The following is a 19510-nucleotide window of genomic DNA, read 5'->3' as shown; positions in this document are numbered from 1 at the left end:
GGCAAGGCTGGAGCCCTGCAGCCAGACAGAAGGGCTGCCCACAGCAATAAACCAGTCCTCCTGTTATTCAACAACAGTCTCACACATGCACTGAGTTCGCAGCCTGCTCACAGACCCCATTCCAAAATTCACATCCTTTTCAGGCTCTGCAAGAGAGGGAACACAACAGGATCAGGGCAAGCAGTTGGGAAAACAAGCGAACAGTCTGCTGGAAGCCCAGGTGAGTTCTGACAGCGTGGGCTGAGGTGCTCAAAGACGACGGAACACACACAGAGGTTCCTCCATAGGTGTGCAGCGAGCACTGCGCTGACACAGCTGCGCAAATGGATATCCTCCCAAGGCGCCGCTGAGCAAGTCCTGCTGTGGGGCAGCTTGTGAAGAACCTGGCAGCAGAATCCCCTTCTGGCTGCTGAAAGCATGCAGAGTCTCTTCACAGGGAAAAGGTGGAGTCCATCCCTGAGCCTGCATTGGAGGAGATCGAGGGAGTTAGCACTTGCAGGAGCCTACTGTGTGCGGAGCTATTGTTGTTCTTTCTGTGAGGACACAGGCAGTAACAGAGATCCTCGCATGACGCCTGGAACAAGTTTAAATCCGGAGGCCCCTGTCATCCACTCATGCTGAAGGGTCATTATAGACATGAATGAAGCCTGTGTCCCTGGAAAGCTCTTCAAACAGCAAGTTGGCTTCTTGGCAAGACGAGGCACTCACATGTCACCAGCACTAGTGGAGGAAAGAGAAACCGAAGTCAGGCAAGTCACGCACCTCAGAGAGATGTCAACTCAGCGAGGGTGGCAGGAGGCCAGGGACAGTGGGCTCTGAAACCTGGAAGTAGCACTTGGGCTGGTCACACCACTCAGAGCAGCTCCTGAGACACAGCAGGCTCAGACTGGCACTCCAGCTACTGCCTGGCACTGTCACAGACTTGGGAATTACCCCTGCTGCCACTCGTCCCGTATTTTCATACCATCCACACCTCAGATTGAGCAGACCTGTCCAGCACCACGCCTATTACACAGGACACTGCAATCTGGTCCCAAGCACAGGAAAGGAGTCAATGGAGTGACATAAAACCCGTCCTCACGATAAAGATCTTATCGCTGCTCTCATTTCAGAGGCATCTGAGAGCGCTGAGCTAACCAGGTACCCAGATTCCTGGGAAGGCATCACTTCCTCTGCTGCTGTACACACATTTCCCCCACTACCACCCCCCCCAGCACACCAGGCAGCTTCACAAACAGCTCAGGACAGGGAGTTAGCCCAAGGGGACAATTAATGACGATGATTAGTCAAAGTGGAACTTGCCAGGACACGAGACCGCCAAAGTCAAACACTCAGCACTACAGCCCTTCCGGGGCAGGACTCCCTCCATGCCACGGCTATGTGCAAGGCCAACCCAGGTAGTAAAAACAGATGAGTCTGTTCCGGGGGGACTCCCCTCCGGACACTGCCTTCACCTGGCTTCCAGCAAAGGCTTCGGAGCGCCAGCCTGAGGATGGGCTTTAGCCGGTGGGCAACAAGCACGCAGGAGCAGAGGAGAATCTGGAAGATCCTCTCGCTCCCCCCGAACAGTGTCTTCCAGCTGCTGGCATAGCACTGCCACACCAGTGGAGCCACGAATGTTGTCGGCGCTCCAAGGAACACACACCCCGTGTCCTGGGAGAGGCACCTCTGCAGCCACGTGTGTAACTGCCCACTACACCACAGCTGTCACCCATCGGGGAAGACCGGGACTGGTGCTGGCAAACTGGTCAGAGGAGCCGCCCGAGCCGGCACAGGGCTCGGCTATCACGTTCCTGCCCAGTGTCACCCCGCCGGGGCAGGCCACGCACCGGGCAGCCCTCGGGCCACAGCCGCTGGGCCGCTGGGCCGGACGGCGCCGCCGGCGCCCCCAGGCTGGCAGGTGGCCGCTCGGGCCGCACCGCCCCGGGGTGGCAGCGGCACCCGCCGGCCCGCGGCGAGGCCTAGGGGCACAGCGGCCGCATCCCGTACCGACTGCTCCGGGCTGCAGCGCCGGGCTCCGCACTGGCGGCCGCAGGCCGATCGCTTCCACTCGGCCCACGGACACGCGTAACGGCTCCCTCGGGGCCGCGCCCCGCGGGCGCAGCGAACCGCGGCGGGGCCGAGCCTCGGCCCGGCGACCTTCGGCCTCGGCGTGTGCGCGTCGGGCGACGAGCGCCGCGTGGGGCGAGCTCTCGCCGGCAGCCCACGGCCCCGGCCAGCCCCGCTCCCCCGCGGCAGGTCGGGCGGCACCGGGCGCCGGGGGGGGCGCTGCGGCGCGGCCCGCACCATGGCGGGGAGGCCGCGCTCGCCGAGGCGGACACCGGTTAACGGTCCGCTGCCTCGCCTCGCCCCGCCCGGGCGCGCAGACCCGCCGGGCGCGGCGGCCCCAGACCCGCGCGGGGAAGCCGGGGCTGAGCCGCCGAACCGCGCCGCGCCGGTCACGCACTCACCTGCCGCCGCCGCCGCCGCCGCCGGGCCCCGGCTCCGCCCCCGCCACGTGCCGTGCGCGCCCCTGCCCCGCGCTGCGTGAGTTGACGTCAGCGCGCCGCCCGCGGGGCCGCGCCCGCAGGAGCGCGCCGTCCCGCCCGCCGCCGACAGAGGGCGCCCACCCCACCCTCCGCCCCTCAGGCAGAGGCAGCACTCGCGAAGCGCCGTCACTTTATTAACTCCCCGTTACAGCACCAGCGACCGGCCGCGACCCCGCCGCCCCCCGCCCCGCCCAGTGACCGCACGGCTACCCCCGCGGCGAGCCCTCCCGGGGACCGTGGCTCGGGGAGTGCCCACGGCGGCAGGCTGGCAGGGCGGCTGCAAGCTGGGAGGTCTGCCGAGACCCCAGGCCCTGGGGGGTGCACACCCCACCCCAGCCACTCCACACAAGGCACTTGGGCAGCACCAGGACCCCCGTGGCTCACAGGGCTGGCTCTCGCCCAAAGCAGAGATGGGGTCCGCAGGCCTCAGCCATCCCTTTGTCGCCCCTCTACTCTCACAGCAGCATCGCCTTGAGAACTGAGGGGCAGGAGTTACACCCAGCAGCAGCTTCTAGCCTCAACGGCAGGAGCCAGCAGTGAAGAAGCTTCCACAGAGGCCAGCAGCTGCTTGTATGGCAACAAGCCAGACACATGGAGGAGCTAATAAAAACACCTGTGAGCAGCATCTTCTGCAGCTGACCCCTCCCCAAAGACCCTTGTACCATAATGAGAACACAGAAGGGACCTACACCTCTCCCCACGCTGATTTCCTACCAATAAGGAGCCTGGGTCTCTGAGCGCCGCCAGGTCTGCAAGTGAGAAAGGACCAGGGCGGCAGCCCGAGAAGTGCCAAGATGCTCCCAGGCCCTGCTGGAACTCTTCACGGCATGGGAGGGAGAGCAAATCATGCCTGTGTGGCAGATCCTGTAATTCCTCCCATGGTTGTTGTCCCAGTGGGTGTTCTGCCCGCACTGGAAAGAGATGCAGAACTCTGTGGCCCTGCAGGAAACGGATGGCTTGGGCAGGGCAAGCTCAAAAGAGAAGATGTCTGTGTCAGCTGAGCCATATGTGCTATGCATGTACTGGCAGGAGATGTCCCGGAAGCTCTTCCAGCCATCAAAGCTGATGCGGACCATCACCTTCTTCTCATACTCGATGTTTCTGACCTTCACTGTCCCTGACAGGGCACGGTCCTGGATCAGGCAGTTCTCCAGGCAGACAAGGTTGCTGTGTAGGCGGCTGCGGAAAGTCGTGTAGTCCACAGAGGGCTGAGGGAAGTCCAGCACATACCTGCACACTTCTGGGCACAAGTCCTGCAGCCTAGGTCGGAAGCAGGCAAGGTCAGACAGGGCATGCTGTAAGTCACAGAGGTCCTCCTCGATCTTTGAGAAGAAGCGGACAGCCGTCAGTGAGAGCCCCTTCATGTCAGCAAACACGACTCTCTTCTTCTTCTGGCCCTTTGAGCTCTTGGTGCTGTCTCGCCGCTCGGGCTCTGCACTCAGTTTCTGGTTGAGACAGGACCGGAGGGGTTTGCGCCCGCGGTTGCCCCGTAGCTCCTCGTAGGAGTTCAGCAGCTTGCGGATGGGGGGCGAGTGGCTCCCGCAGAGCCGCATGGCCAGGTCCACGGGCATGGCTGGGGGCGCGACGGCCCGCGCGCTATACACCTGGAAAAGCCTAGAGGCGAAGAGGGGGTCAGGCGGCGTGTTCCCGGCTGCGGCTCCCCCCCACCCCCGCCCGCCCCGCGCTCACTCGCCGCAGCTCATCGCCTCCCGCCCGCTCCGCTCCCGCTGCCGGCGGCTCCGCGCAGTCAATGGAGCCGTGGGAGCGCCGGCGGCCGGGACACCCCGCGGCCGCGGCGGCAGCCAATCAGCGCCGGGGACGCGCCCCCGAGCGGCCAATAGGGGCCCGGCGCTGCCCCGCCCCGCCGGGCTGAGCCCGCGCCCCCTCGCCGTGCCGCAGGGCCCCGCGGGCGGCGCAGCCCCCGAGGGAGGGGGCACGGAGAGCCAGCCGGCCCGGGTACCGAAGACCACCGGCCCCGTGCCGGGTAGCGCTCCTGGCTGCGGCCTTCTCACCCTCCGGGACGGGGCAGAGCCCTGCCTGCGCTGCCGAACGCAGCCACAGAGCGGCCTAACAGGAGGGGCAGCACTGAGAAAGCTCCTCATGCCACAAAAACTCGCTTTTCAAAGGCAAACGTGTTCTGGACTGCCAACAGCCAGAGGAAGCTACAGGAAGAAGAGGAGCGTGTTCCTCTCACGCCGCCTTCAGTGGTGGGAGGTTTGAACCGTTGTTTTACATCCCCTTGCAGGCGCTTGTCTGAAGACAGCTACTTCCAGGGTGTCTGAGCATAAATAATGCCCCAGGCTCCAGGCTCACTCTCTACCAAAAGCAAATCTAACTCAAGTTTCTTACCCCAGATCCTTTGCCCTGAAAAAGAAATTCACTCATGCCTGAGCAGGCAAGAGCCACTGTGGTGTCCCTGACATCTATAATCAAAATCACCTTCTCTGTTTAGCTTGCATGTGACTCCTTGACAGAAAAGTCCGCCACATAAATCAGATCACCCCTGCCCTGTACTACTGGCTAATCTCTCCAGAGCTGTCTAGCCATTTATGTTAAGCAGCCCTGATTGCTCCTGCTGACAGCACAGATTTCCATCAGCTCATGACACAACCCACCTATCTGTATTTATATATGGCTCTCCATCACTACCACATCTGAATGTCTCCAGCACACCACAAGACACCTCTCACACCCACCAGAAGCAAGCTTGAACCCAGTGCCTGGCTGGAAAAAATCTGCAGTTCAGCCCTGGCTTCAGTCAGCAAAAACATCAGAAAAAGAAGTGAGAGACTCAAGACGGCACCATCCCCCTAGAAGGACGCATGGCACTTGTGTCACTGCTGGCCAGACGCTCCTGCCTGAGGAGCAGCAGGGCAGCCATCACCATCTTTGGGGGTGACCAGGAGCCAGATGTGCTCGTCTGGCTGGGCCCACAGCAGCTAGAGACATCTGCTCATGGCCAGGACTACCAAGTACCAGCCCCCAGCACCAAAGCAGATCCATCTGCCAGGCCAAGGCCAGGCCTCCTGCCACCAGCACACAGCTGACTGACTGTGCCACAAGCCTCGGGCTGAAGCCGTGGCTGGTAACCGCGCCAGATGCAATGCTCCCCATTTCCAAGGCCAGCACCACATCCCTCTGCAGAGGTCAGCTGGAGGATCAGCTGTAGCATACTCACCCCTACAAGGTTTAACTGCAGCTGCTCGGATTACAAACCCAAGCAAGATCCCACGAGGTCATGACAACAAACTGCCCCCCTTATCTCTGAACCAAGGGCTCATGGTCTTGCAAGTTGTCTGCTTTTGAACCTTTTGACTACTTGAAACTTTACTCCACGATTTCCAGTTGTTTCCCCATCGTGTAAGAAAGTTTGTGTGGTAGTTATTGTGACTAGGGAATAAACTACCCTCCCTGAATCATGTTATATATTTGAGATCAATTTCCTGTAGATATCCAGGAAAAAAGAAATAGAACCACCTTTGGATTACTTTTCCTAGTCAGGACTTTCAGAGGACATCACTTTCACAAAAGCCTCACCTTCTTGACAAAGTTGCAGCCACTTCCCTTTCCCCCAGCACAGACAGAATAGAGGCTCAGTGTTAGCAGCAAGGCAGTATCCAGTCCCAGAAGTGTCCCAATATTTAGTCATGGAAGGACACAAAAAGCAGACAGCAGCGTTTTCAGGTATGCCAAAACTGAATTTCATTATGAGCCTGACTGGTTTTAGCCTACTAGCCATTGTCAAAAATCCTGCACTGCCTGTGATGACATTGCCACACACCAGCTGCCAAGACTCCAGAGAGGAGCTGCACTGAAGGCACTCTGGAAACAATCAGATTCAGTTAAGATCCAGCTGCTTGAAGAGGACAGGCACCCCTTATGCTCACATTGCCGCAGCCACGTGAGATACAGTGGTGAGGCAAGTACTAGCTGTCTGGGCAATTGTTCAGTCAAACTTAATAGGGCCAAGGAGAAAGTCTTCCAGACGTGTCACCTAGACGTTCTCCAAGCAGCTCTTCCGTAGCACACTTCTGCACCAGCGGATTAACAATGACTTTGGCTGGGAGCTTCAGTCACCTCTGTGAAGCTGCCCGGGCTGTAGATATGGGCAGGGCAGAATCCACAGCCCTTTCTGGGAGGCTGGGCAGAGGTATGTGCTAATGATTCCTACGGATTAAACCCAGCCTCCTCTTAATGTCTATACTTAAAAGAATCTTCTTTACCTAAATGGATTTATTAGGAGCACTATAAACCAGGCATGCAAAGCCACTCACCCCACAAGATGCACTGTCACCCCCCACGTAGCAGAGGAAGGGGAGTGTCAAGAGGAGCACCAGGCTGCTCCTCACACAGACAACCATGCAGGCAAGACTGTCTCAAAGGAACAGGAGCCACTGTCTGGCAACGCACATGACAGACACGAAGCTGAAGTAGCGTGGGACGCTGGCTTCTCCTCCAACTAGAAGAGGCACACAGGGGCCAACAAGGCTGGAGGAACTTTTCCTCTGTGTGACCAGCATAAAGGAATTGCTGTCCCCCTTGCCCCAGCAGCTGTTCCAGCAGAAGGGAGCTTGACAGTCTGTACCTCACAACCGCAATCAGAAGCTGTACCAGAACCTCTCACTCTGTGGAGGGAGGGCATTCAGATCACGCATGGTGCAAAGCTGTGTTTTCCTAAGCCCATGATTACAGCTGTTCCATTTTAGTGAAACTGGTTGCTAGTGGTCTTAAATAAGGCATCCCAACAGCTATACACTGAAGCTTTCCAGGAAACGCCCTCCAATTCGTCACTTTGCATTTGTTCTATTGATCAAGTCTCCCTGCACAGGGAGCTGAATGCTCTGCTGCAGAAATCTAATACAGAGCACTGGCCTGATAGGAAGCAACATAAAAGACACAAAGCATAAAAGGTGATGTAAAACCAAGACCCCTGTTCTCATGCTGCAGCTATGGACTGTTCTGGGAAAGCTCTGCCAGCCTCATGCTCCAATATCATTCTGAACAACATGAAGGCACCACAAGTTTACAAAACTCCTCAGAGTTCTTCCACAGTGCTCAGCTGCTGACCATGCAGACCACCCTGTATAAGGGCTCCGGTTACTCTGGAGCTCACTGACCAAGGCAGTCTTGAGCTTTAGGATTAGCTGCAACAGTGGTGCAATCTCCCTGAAGTCAGCCAGTCCAAAGAAGCAGGTTAGAAAAGGCTGGAAAAGCAGCAAGGCCTCTCACTCTCCTTGCTGGACTTGATCCACACGCAGAATTTCAAAAGGTGAAATAGCAGCACCCAAACCCTCTGCGCAGGACCTGCTCTGGTGTTGGCTTTATGCAAAGCCTGTGCACGTAGCAGAAGCACAGGTTGAAACACAAATTTTACATGGGCAGTATAAAGACCCCATGGCTCTGGCACAAACACTCTGGGCATGAACCAGTTGCTCTGGTTAAGAGGTTTGTGACAAACCTGTGCATGCTGTCTGACATTTCCAAAGCTTTGATTGAGGTTACACCACTCACAAATCTGATCGGAGAAAACACAGCTCCCCATGGCTCCCGGAGGCATTCACTTCTTGGCCCAGGCCAAGAAATGCCACTGTCAGCATAAGGTCCAGGTAGCAATTCCAAATCCAGGCCTACTGTGCATGCAAGTCTCAGATACCTGTAATGGCAAGGGTGGGTATTTCACAAGGATAGTGCTGTTATTGCCAAAATGCCAGGAAAAAGCAGCATAACTCCTCTCTGGCCCTATTAGAAGGGGCTGTACTGACACAACTGTATCCACACTGGAACACAGGCTACACACACAGAACAAAGCTTGTGCAGCCTGCCTTCCCCAAAGGCAGGGTCTTTCCAACTAAGGACAGACTTGCTGTTTGACCTGCATAATGTTTCAAGGGAGAAACTGAGGGAAGTAGAAACCCTGAATTAGAACCCTACCTTCATGGCCATATCCTAGCTGATACTTCGTCAGAAAGACAAAGGGAACAAATCTGGTAAACATTTCACCCTCCCCTCTCACTGCAGGTAACAAGCTCGGGCTAAGTTCTCCACACAGGACCCCATGACTCTCCCTTTGCTCTGAGCTGCAGTTCCCATCCTTAACGTGTTCCAAATCCCTCCTGCTCCTTCTGCAAGAACCAAGATTTGCTCTGCCACCATATATCATCACGTGTAACTTTTTTTCTCGATGGAACATGTGACAAAGATGGTGCAGAAGTATCCCCCCACCCTTGTTGCGGTTCACCTCAGAGGAACTGGCCACTTGCACAACAGCCAGGTTGTGTAGATCCTGTGATGAGATCAAAGCTGATGGGGGAAGGCAGAGTTTACATAGCTGGTTGCCACACCATTTAGTCAGTTTCCACCCAATAGCCTAATTTAAAGAACAGTGATAAACTGGAACAGGAATCAACACAAAGCTGCAGGTTTAAAAAGAGAGCACCCTGCTATTTACAAAAGGTGTATTCACCTTTGAGTATAGATGTGCTCTGTCCACATCTGCTGTCAAACCAGCCTGGGATCTAGAGAGGCAGTAGCTACACTTGTCCCTCCCTCAGGACTCCAAGGGGACTATGCAAGGTTGCTGCAAAGCCTTGCTGGAGGGAGTGCTGTGACACAGACTGCCCTCGCTCAGCAGCACCAGAGAGGAGTCTGGCTGTATTCCAGGCATGTCATAAGCAATTAAAGAGTTCAATGAGCTGTGGGGGCAATGAGCCCCTCTGCATCAGCAAAGACGTCCCGCTGCTTTATTTGCCTGTTTTCAAGGGTACTCCTTTCAACACCACTGCTGCCCTCCCCAGCCATGCTGCTTACCCAGGTGGCCCCACAGCCCCACCCCACGTCCCCGATGACAGTGGTGGCTGCCCCCCACCTGGCCCCACACTTACCACTCACCCTTCAGATGAGCTGCACCGCTCCCGAAGCCACCAGTGGGGCTATGGTCCTGTATCGGATGAGATGCTGTGAGCCCTCCTCCAGGTCAATGGTGTACTCTCTGCCAAGGACAGAAGTGATGCTGAGCTGCCTCTGCTGTTCTGCTGTAACCCATGTCTCTTCTGTGGGACTAGCTCAGGTACGTACACCATACAGGGAAGTGCCCACCTACCTCTGCTCATCTGTCTCTGGCTCAACCAGGATGTTCTCCTGCCGCTCCAACACCCTCAGGAACACAAAGGAGTCCAGGTTGGGCTTCGGAACTACAGACAAAGGATGCAGAGCGCAAGCTCAGTATTCACTTATGCTCTTCTGCAAGACACCGAGCTGACAGAAGGGTACGAAGGACAGCAAACTCAGGGCCAGTAAAGGAACTGCCAGATGCTTCTGATCAGATGTAGTGTGCACAGCCTTGACTTAAGACAAGGCTCAATGGCAGGGGCAGCATGATCTTCTGACAGCAGTATCAAGCCATGTACCACACGGCAGAGCAGTGTTACGACACTGTCATCACATCATCTTTGCTGCTACTAAGCACTAGCTGGAGGACTACCCTTTTTAACATTTCATGCTCCCCGAAGTCTTCCCCACACCCCTGCCACTGTAATCTTCAGACCACCCCAGAGTCTGGATGCACTCACCTGATTTTAGGAGAGACACTTTCTGCAGGTTGGGTGGCATGTGTTTCAGGGCCACGTTTTTCAGGTAAGTCTCTGTGTTTGCCATATACCTGAAACAAACCATTGGAGCATTTACTGTTTTAATCAAATACAAATTCTCAGGAAGAGTATTGCCTCAAAATGCCAGCAAGTGACATCTCCCACTCCCACAGGCATGGCCAGAGACAAGCCTAATGGCTTGCCCCGGTAATGGGCTCAGAGTTACTGGAGTTATTTTATTTCAGTCCACATGGAAACCTACCAGTAAAACCCATGATTCTTACAGCAAACCTAAGGCTAACAGTCTTAAGAACTGTTCAGCATGATACATGGGCAAGTTCTACAACCTATAAAGAGGGAGGGAGATGCATCCAAAACCTACTCACTCTTTAGCAAAAGCAAACTCCTCTGGTGACAGAATGGAAGGCTCCCCTTCGGCTCGAGACTTCTCCTTCTCCAGGACATGGGGGAAAAACTTCTCTATCTGATATTGGAACAAAATCCCAAAGACTGAAACTAGTCAGTAGTTTAGTGCCTACAGTCTCTGCTCTTCTCTTACAAGCACCAGTCCACTGCTGTAAAGGTTTATACAGCAGCTGCAGGCCTGCCCAAATACCTGTTCCTGCCTTAACGAGTGATACAGTCAACTAGGGTCTGCAAGCTACACAACTGCATGTGTACGTGGCAGAACCCAGGCAGAACACGCAAGCACTTCATTGTGTCATCCTGGGCTTAGACAGGGTAAGAAAACACTCATTGCAACGCTGTGATCTCCCTTCATTCAACAGAAAAATGCGTCTAAGGAATTAATTCCTTCCGGTTGCACTTAAGAGGATACAGATAGAGTGTGCTTTATTTAAGTGCCTTGCTGAAGCAGAAGGCCTTGTATGGGTAAAAATCACTCCTGAAGTCACCCTTTTTCATCCCCTGGGCAGCACAGCAAGCATTACCTTCACAAGCCTACATCGCAAGTAGCTGCTGAGCACATAACGGATCCTTTCAATCTCCATGCGGTGAACGCTGACCTTCAAGTCTCCTCTCTTTGCCCGTTTCAAGTTTGCCTCCTGCAAAGAAAGGTAAACAGAAATTGAACGGTTGAAACGCCAAACAAGAAACAGAGTGGAAGACAAGTTTTGTAAATAGAGCCCACAAAAATAGACTGCAGCTGTTTTTGGTGACACAAAGCATACTGTTTCCTTGCATCTCCCAGTCCCCTCTCAAGACAAGCTCGAAGAAGGTACTCAGATGAGCCTTGTACCCCAGGGACAGAGGAGCAGATAACCCTCGTAATCCCAGAGAGACCCAAGCACGCATCTGCCAAGCCAGGCAACCAGGGCCTGCCTACACCACCACCTCAGCCCAGCAGAACCTACCATATGGTCCAGCTGCTCCACAACACACTCGATGACCTCAGGTTTGCTCTCCAGCAGCTCTGGAGCAAACTTCTCATTCAGCCAGGCCTGAAAGAATGCACGATGTCAGCAGAAGCAAGGAACGCACCTGCCACATGCCGGAGTCCCCAGAGAGGCCAGGAACTCGGCCACCCCTCCTCCGGCAAGGCCAGAGGCCCAGCCCCGGCCGCCCCACAAGGGCCCCAGAGCGCCCCGGGCCCCGCGTTCCGTCATCCCCGCCCTGCCCCTGCCCAGGGGCCCGGCCCCGGCCGCTCCCCCCAGCCCGCACTACCTGCTCCAGGCTACGGATGAGCTGCGCCGGGGTGAGCACCAGCTCCTCGCTACAGCCGTCCGAGTCCGCCCCCGGGGCCCCACCGTCCGCCGCCGCCGCCATTCCGCCGGTCTCCCGCCAACCGCGGCGCCCCGCCCCGCCTGCGTGCCCCGCCCCGCCCCGCCTGCGCGCCCCGCCCCGCCCCGCCCCGCCCCGCCCCACTGGCGGCAACGGCGGGGGCCCCTTGAACGCCCCGGAGGAGCGCTCACAGCCCGAACCCCGCCGCGGCAGGAGCAAAACTCTCCCCCCCCCCGGTACTACCAAACAGGACACGGACATCGTTTAAGAAAAAAATTTACTAATCCGTTAGTACTCCTGCCAATATTGCAACAGATGTGAAAGGCAAACACTGTTACAGTTTAGAAAAAACAAGTTTTATACAATTAAAGTGTTAAACAAATCTCAAAACCCCAAAATAATCAGTGGCTGAGTAGTAAGCCTGGAATTTCAGATCCAGTATTAGCACCTACAGCACCACCAGAAGCCCAAACCGCTCTGCACAGGCTGTCTCCTCTCCTGAAGGCTTGAATTCCTTCTGCAACTGCACACTGACGCTCTGAACCAAAACCAGGACATCCTTGCTTTGATACGGGAAAAGGATACAAGAGAAAAATGCTAAACCAGTCTGGTTGGTAGGAACTTTCACTTTTGCAGGGATTGCTGAGGAATGTCAATGTGTGGGGGATACGGAGTAACGCACAGCTCCACTGTTCAATAGTTGCCAGCAGAGAAAATTAAGAAACCACCTTACACAATATCTAAAAGTCTGTCAAACCAATGTTTTCCTATAAATTATATATAATAAATCCATAAAGAAAGTCTTACACTTCACATATTAATCAGAGTAGGGTAGGAATTGTTATGTTTATTGGTTCAGCATCCATTTTATTGTACTTACTGTTTCATGAATGAGTAGACCCCCCTCTTCTGGTGAGCATTGACAGATGCAGTAACAGCACAGACATAGTAGAAAAAACACCACTATTAAACTCCAGCTATTCCTCCCCCTTGTAGGAACAATGAAAACATTGAAACAAGTAACCCCTTGCCTTCCGGTTTTCCATGAGGATCAACACAGGAAATATAAAACCCTCATTGCCTTGAGTCACTTCTCGCCAGGCAGAGGCACTGTGTATCCCCTCACTCCAAGACTGAACTGGAGGGAAGGCCTCGTTTCTGGAAAATTCCCAACTCTGACTTGCAGTTTTCCAAAGCCCAACTGATGTACAGAAGGGTTTAAGAACTAGGGAAGAACAGCACTGTGCTTACGCAACTAGAAATAGACTTCTGTTGGGCTAAGTGCCCTCTTTCTTTCAGAAGAGTATGGTAGCTTTACCACTTCTGGGTTTTTTTGAAAAACAAAACAAACCAGAAAAAAAAACAACCACCACACCCAAAACCAAACAAACCCCCCCAAAAAACTAAGAAGTGATCTAATTGCTTAAAAGTTTGCCACAAAATGGATGCTGACCAGCCAGGTCACCCCACGTGGAGCAGTTTTAGGAAGTTAGTCCTTGTAGTAGATGGCACTGTGGATCTGGCAGCAAAGAAAGGAATGATGCTCTGTAGTAGGAGGTAGGGGAACTTTGATACAGCAAGTCCACTGTTGAGCTATCTGCTGGAAAAGAAGTTTCATATTATTAGAAACTATTACTAAATTAAACCAGCAAACCCCTACACCAACCCTTACACAGCCACATTTTGTTATCTTAGGAGGTACACAGCGGGACAGGTAGGGTTACCACGTGCTGTGGTGAACGTAACAGCAACAGAAGCCAACACTCTGGATTTCGTTTGTCTAACAGAAAATAAAGACCTTTACTTCCTTGCTTCTTTCTGCATAACCATCGTAAATATTTCCAATCTCTTTTCTGCACACATTGCCAACAACCTAGACTTACACTGCCATCCCCATGATCTGCCGAGTACTTAAGACAAGGGATCCCATTACAATTTGAGCTTTCCAAGAGCAAAGCCTAATGAAAGTTCAACAGATATTTTGGAAACCTGGTGATAGTAATTTTGCAGTTCTATACTGCATGCAAGTAGCATGATTCTTTATTTTAGCCTCTCTCTTTCAAGTACTCCCAGCACACTTTTCACTTCATAACTGCCACACAGTATCATGAAAACGAAGTGCCTTTCAGCAGCTTTTCCCAGTTAAACCTACAGGTTGCTGGCCACTCTTAATTGAAAGCATCATGAGTAAAGATACCAAGGTGAGAACTGGAACTGCATCCAGCTGAAAAACTGCAATTAAAAGTTTGTGCATGCTAGCATACACTCAGGGACAGAGTCATACAGAGGTGTTTTCACTTAAATCTATTGGGTAGGATAAGGTCTCAAATACAGTAGTAGATCTCAGAGTTCCTCTAAATTTACATGCTGCAGAGACCATTCAAGTCTTACAACACGCCATCTAGCCTGTCGTGTCCACTACCACTATACTGGATAGAAAAACACATTTTGTAGAGCCCATGTAGGCTGCATTCACGAACAGATCATTCAGTACAGCGTGCAGGCTCCAAATGAGTAGGAGGAAGTACAACTCCAGCAGGCTTACTTGAGTACTCACACTGCTTTCAAAACAGGTTTACTGACAACAAATATTTGCAATTCATCAAACTATCCAGAACTTCATCATACAAGTCCTTCTGCATTTCAGAAATTTCAGTTGTTTGAACACTGGCAGAAATAGCTTTTAAGTAATTGCTCAAAACCCACATCACCTAGAACAACATTCTGCAATAACTGCTATGAAATGAGTCATGACCAAAGCCTTGTGCCAAATATATGCAGATGCAGTTGATAAAACACTAACTTGTTTCAACAACAGAAATACAAGTGCCACGCAACACAACATCTTCCCAAGTGCTAATAACCACATAAAGAAGGATACTTTGAGACACAATTGGCATCTACAAATGATGCCAAGTTACAAGTCAGAGTTGTTTAGAAACAGGTATGCATCAAAGAATCTTCACCGTATTGCTTTACCAGAACTTATGTCATGGTTTGCTCCAGTATGTGGTAGATTAACCTGGTTTATATGCACTGTAAACATGGGTCAGTCATGAGCAGACTACCAAAAGGGAAATCCTAGAGATACATAGCAGTGGCAGGTTACAAAAAGCACTGAAAGAATTTTGTAACAGTACCAAGTATAGTAAACTTGCATTTTCCCTTCGGGCTGTGTTAAGGCTCGACTCTTGGAATATATCATATTCTTCTAAGATTCAGGACAGCAGGTAAGATATTCTGTATTTATACAGTATCTTACAAAATGTTTCTGAGCAGCAAAGGAGTTCACTGTTCAGTCCCTCCTGGAACAGAAAAGCTACTATTCAACAGAAGCGAATCTTCTATATACTAGCAGCAAGAAGGTAAAATGTAATTACTCCCGTTGATTTGTTCAGGATTCAGGGGTTATTAATATTGACTTCTGGGCAAAATAGAAGGGGATCTTTAACATGCTGTGGTTATGACCTTGATTTCACAAGTGCTCAAAACATGGAGGCTTTTAAAATAGACCCTGGCCTGAGGTACCACAGAAAATAACTTGAAAGGAAAAGCTGTATCTTTCACAGCAGTATAGGAAGAGCAGGTGCTAGTATAGTACCATCAACGATTTTTCTTGACTCTTTTTCTCATACTACTAGTACAAAAAACTATCTGGAAATCCAAAATAAGCATTTAATTAGTCACCTATTTTGAAGCCTAGATTTAAGGGTTAGTCTGAAGTTTGTCTGCTCTGAACCTTATGACAGAAAGGCTTCATGAGAATAAAAGAAGATCCTTTTCTCAACAGAACAGAGAACAATTTTGGTAACACTTGATCTGTATTAACATTCAGTGGCATAATGCCAAGTATTGGTATTTCTACTTATTCAGAAAAGCTAGTCCACACAGGATTTATGTGAACAGCCTTTGATTACATATAGTGGTGGGATAAATATTCTGTCTCAGTATGACAGAATCTACCCCTCTGAGCATAGGAAACTGGTTGAGAATGAGCTAGTGTAAGGTTAACATGTACCTGAGACTCCACAGTTTTATCTTCCACTGGTCATACCTCTGTCTTCATAAATGGTAATTTCAATCTGCACAGAAAAGCTATTAGGGAAACATACTATAAAAAGATTATGAAAACATAACAAAAAAAAAAGGCAGAAAAACATTAAGATTTTAGAACCTTTGATCTTTCTGCTTCATACCTGCTGTTTCAAGGCTAGTTTCAGAGCTACACAGCAAACAAATAGTACACCTAAGAGATGCCCTGTCAGGTCAGATCAGTGATCGATCCAGCCCAGGACTGTTCTGCCAACAAGAACACAAGATGCTGTGTATAGAGAGTTTGTGAGCCTTGCCACCTTCTGTTAAATTTCAGGAAAGGCTATGCATTAGACAAACATTAAAACTTCTACAGTTCAGCTACTAAGTCACTAATCAAACTGAAAATGAGTATTTTTTTTCCAGGAGGTGTGTGCACAGAAAAATGCAGAAAACATACTAACTGCATTCTTCTCATATTGGTGACAGCTAGAAGCTATTTAGACAAATACACAAATAACCCAACTGCAAGAAATCAGCCTTAGCACACATTTAATTGGCATTCTGTGTTTCAAGCTGCTCCAGTTTCAATATTCTCAAAAAACAATGCGTGTTAGTCATTCTATCGCTAGACTTGCTATTCAAGGTCTTTACAACCGCTAAAGTAATGAGTAATGACTAGATAAATGCCTGCAGTGTGGTTCAAGAATTGAAGAATAAAGGTTGAAATAAGCCATGCTAGAAGCAAAAGCAAGTGCTAGGCCGGCATCAACTCACAGTGATGTCATATGGCAAAATCTTCGCCAGAACCTGAGCTGAGGGTTGCAAATTAAATGGCGATCTCTTGCTTTCATGTCATTGATTTCTATCCTAACAAGTTCTTCACTTTTTTCAATCTGACAAACTGCATTTTTATAGGTCACTGAAATAAAGGAAGCATCTAAAGTGTTGGAAGTACTCTGTTTACACACATTGGATTTTCAGGAAGTCTGAAAGGATGGATTCCACTTTGATTGTCTTCCGATATGACAAATCTTAATGTACTAAGGGTCTGACCAGAGAGCACTGCATAATGGAAACAAAACTAATCACATATTCTGCCATATCACAAACCAAGCATGCCACTGAGATAAAGAGACAGCACACATCACAGATGGACAAAGCAGGAAACAATCTAAGAAACCACAGAAGGATACAACTCTTAGTCCTCTTTCAATGGGGTCTGTCAGAAGGAGGCCCTGAGGAGCATAGATCTTTTCGTTCTGTTCTTGAATGAACTTGGCAATTTTCTTTAGAACCTGGTAAAAGAAGAGCACAGAGGTCAGAGTTCCTTCATCAGGCTTCCGCACATTAGAGTCAGAGCCCCAGCAATATTACAGATACAGCAACATTAGGAGAACCTAGCACACAACTAGAGACAAAACTTGCACAATTCCTCTGAAGTACAAGTAATCATTATGTTACTTAAACTGACTAATATAGACAAGTCTGTCTGATGTATATGTGAAACAACTCTGCAGTAACATCCAGAGTCTATATGGAATTTGTACAATGGTGCAAGTCACAGGAAACTGACCAAGAAATAAGTCTTTGGTTGAATTCTGAGATACACTCCCTTGCAATTAAGAAGGTAAACAAAAGCAGCACACCTTTTCATAATGCGTTTCCATACACAAGAAGATGGTATAGGCAGTCAGACAGGCGAGACACCCTTCAAGGTAAGATTGGCCCCCAAGTTTTTCAGCTTCTGCATAGAGGTTATTCAGTGTTCGGACAGTCTCTTCAAACTGCTGCCTATCAATCTGCAAGAGAAGTCAAGTTTAGCTGTCACGTTCTGCACGTTTCAGAGCTCACCAATATCTTCTGCCTTCATTTATTGCCTATTTGCACTTCCATGCTTTGCAGCCACTGTTTAGAGACAAAGTCTGAAGGACACCAAGTTACAGACCTATAGCTCTTCGTTGAGTATCTGCCAAGTGATTAGGCCAACCTGAATTCCAACACAATGTGAACACCAAACAATTAAAGAGTAAAGTAACTAAGCCAATGTGCGATTCAATTCGGGGTGGGGGTGTGGATCTTAGCTCAGGCACAAGGAGATCTGCTGGATTAAAAAGAGCAGTTAGGGAGTAGACTAGTAACATCTTGCTGCTACAGGGCTGATCAAACAAGTGAGAAGTGCCGCGAGAAAAAGAAAAGGCACTAGTAAGGAGTGTTTGTTTTGCTGTTAGTGGAAGATACTACATCTAACAGCATTAAACAAAATGAAAGTACCTGAGACAGTACTTGTGAGGCTACTGAACAGGCCCAGCAGAACTGGCTGGGCTCCACAAGGGAGGACAGTGTTAGTGCACAGCAGCACAACAGTGTACGCTTTATTCTCACAGACATAAATCAACACATTCTACATTACTGTTACAAAAGACAGCTGCTTTCTGCAAGGTTAAAGAAAGTACAACATGCCAGCATTTCATAAACCATAAAGAGAAGCATTTTCAAACTATTTTGCATGCGGCTTTTCACCACAAATTAAAAGTACCCGCTTACCGCAACTGATCAATAATGCTATGTGGACAATAAACAAGGCTATTATGCCAAAAAATAAGCAATGTGCAAAGCAGAATGTGCCTTACACTTTGAAATCATGCCTCTCTGGCACTATGCATAGGGCTGTAATAAGAAGAGAGGATTAGAAAGCACTAGCCGCCTTAAACTTAAAGGCAATAGACGAGATCTTCACACAGCATCCCTGGGGTGCGCCGGAGGGAGAGCCGTCCCACGACAGGGACACGGGGGAGAAGCCCTCCCGGCTCCTGCCCCCAGAGGGACGGGACAAGGGAGCTGAGGGCTGTGCGGGAGACCCACCGCGTGCTTCACAACAGCGCCGAAGGGGACGCGAGTCTGTCGGGTCACTCGTGATCGCCGCCGGGCGCCAGCCGGCCCGCGCCTGCACGCCGCGACACCCACGGCGCACGGGCGTCCGCGGGGCCGGGCCCCGCCCCACCGTCGAGCGGGCCCGCAAGCCCCGCTCCCGCCGCGGCCAGCCTGAGCTGCGGGCCCCAGCGGCCCCGGGCTGCCCGGAGGCCTCGGGGCGGGCCCGCCCCACCTTACCCTGTTCTCCAGCTCGGCCGGGAATTTGCTCTGGAACTGGCACCGCGTACCACCGCTGTAGTCGCGCTGGATGAACACCTTGCCCGACACGGGCGCCTGCTGCGGCCTCATCGCGGCGCCGCCACTCGCGGCCGCCGCCCGCTCCGCTCCACCGGGCACCGCCACTCACTTACGGCTGTCGCAAAAGCGTCAGGAGGACGCCGGGCCGGGGAGAGGGCAGGAGTGCGCTCTGGCGCACGCGTGGTCCGACGCCGCCGTAGTGCGCAAAAGCAGCTCGCGAGAGAGCTGGGGGGGGGGGGGGGGATCTACGCATGTGCGCACAGCGCCCGGTCCCGTGGGCTGCGTGGCGACTGTTACAGTTGAATTTGAAATAACTACAGTCCGAAATAAATTCACTAAGTGTTTATTAAGGCAGGAAAGAAAAAACAGCGCTGGGCGGCCGGGGAGTCGCAGCTCCATCCAGGCTCGCAAATTCCGACAAGTAACACAGCGCTTTATATCCTCAGCTCCAAG

The 19510-nt window shown here is 51.6% G+C and overlaps 3 protein-coding genes across 4 annotated transcripts; all 3 read right to left on the bottom strand.

Moving 5' to 3' along the window:
• Positions 1-2641: 2641 nt before the first annotated feature.
• Positions 2642-4630, bottom strand: LOC121099222 (protein phosphatase 1 regulatory subunit 3C-B-like). The gene is made up of 2 exons (XM_040617882.1): positions 4218-4630; positions 2642-4142 (listed from the first exon to the last, which is right to left on the bottom strand). Exons 1-2 carry the CDS (start codon positions 4628-4630, stop codon positions 3239-3241), a joined length of 1317 nt encoding a protein of 438 aa, XP_040473816.1. The 3' UTR covers positions 2642-3238.
• Positions 4631-9419: 4789 nt separating this feature from the next.
• On the bottom strand, positions 9420-11935 carry GINS4 (GINS complex subunit 4). The gene is made up of 7 exons (XM_040617883.1): positions 11798-11935; positions 11488-11574; positions 11065-11178; positions 10501-10598; positions 10097-10185; positions 9628-9718; positions 9420-9516 (listed from the first exon to the last, which is right to left on the bottom strand). The coding sequence occupies exons 1-7, from the start codon at positions 11897-11899 to the stop codon at positions 9420-9422; spliced, it is 678 nt and encodes a 225-aa protein (XP_040473817.1). The 5' UTR covers positions 11900-11935.
• A 179-nt stretch (positions 11936-12114) lies between these two features.
• On the bottom strand, positions 12115-19247 carry GOLGA7 (golgin A7). 2 transcript variants are annotated; one of them, XM_040617884.1, is made up of 5 exons: positions 18998-19247; positions 17536-17688; positions 17083-17184; positions 15873-15936; positions 12115-13451 (listed from the first exon to the last, which is right to left on the bottom strand). In XM_040617884.1, the coding sequence occupies exons 1-4, from the start codon at positions 19106-19108 to the stop codon at positions 15889-15891; spliced, it is 414 nt and encodes a 137-aa protein (XP_040473818.1). In that variant the 5' UTR covers positions 19109-19247; the 3' UTR covers positions 12115-13451; positions 15873-15888. The 2 variants fall into 2 exon arrangements, with proteins under 2 accessions (XP_040473818.1, XP_040473819.1); XM_040617885.1 differs by having other exon boundaries at positions 12115-13454; positions 18998-19201.
• Positions 19248-19510: the final 263 nt, after the last annotated feature.

Source organism: Falco naumanni, chromosome 19 (genome assembly GCF_017639655.2).
Source record: "Falco naumanni isolate bFalNau1 chromosome 19, bFalNau1.pat, whole genome shotgun sequence".
Lineage (NCBI taxonomy): Eukaryota > Metazoa > Chordata > Aves > Falconiformes > Falconidae > Falco > Falco naumanni.
Note: the sequence above shows the minus strand (reverse complement) of the source record. Positions and strands in the feature narration are given on the sequence as shown.

Excerpts from the sequence above, each read along its gene's own strand:
- LOC121099222 (XM_040617882.1), bottom strand. The coding sequence starts at position 4,630 with ATGAGGAGCTTTCTCAGTGCTGCCCCTCCTGTTAGGCCGCTCTGTGGC. Across the intron at positions 4,143-4,217 it reads GAGGCGATGAGCTGCGGCGA|GCTTTTCCAGGTGTATAGCG; the intron begins GTGAGCGCGGGG and ends CTTCGCCTCTAG.
- GINS4 (XM_040617883.1), bottom strand. The coding sequence starts at position 11,899 with ATGGCGGCGGCGGCGGACGGTGGGGCCCCGGGGGCGGACTCGGACGGC. Across the intron at positions 11,179-11,487 it reads TGGAGCAGCTGGACCATATG|GAGGCAAACTTGAAACGGGC; the intron begins GTAGGTTCTGCT and ends CTTTCTTTGCAG. Across the intron at positions 9,517-9,627 it reads CCAGAGACAGATGAGCAGAG|AGAGTACACCATTGACCTGG; the intron begins GTAGGTGGGCAC and ends TGTCCTTGGCAG.
- GOLGA7 (XM_040617884.1), bottom strand. The coding sequence starts at position 19,108 with ATGAGGCCGCAGCAGGCGCCCGTGTCGGGCAAGGTGTTCATCCAGCGC. Across the intron at positions 17,689-18,997 it reads CGGCCGAGCTGGAGAACAGG|ATTGATAGGCAGCAGTTTGA; the intron begins GTAAGGTGGGGC and ends CTTCTCTTGCAG. Across the intron at positions 15,937-17,082 it reads TTGAAAGAGGACTAAGAGTT|ATTGAAATTACCATTTATGA; the intron begins GTATCCTTCTGT and ends TTTTCTGTGCAG.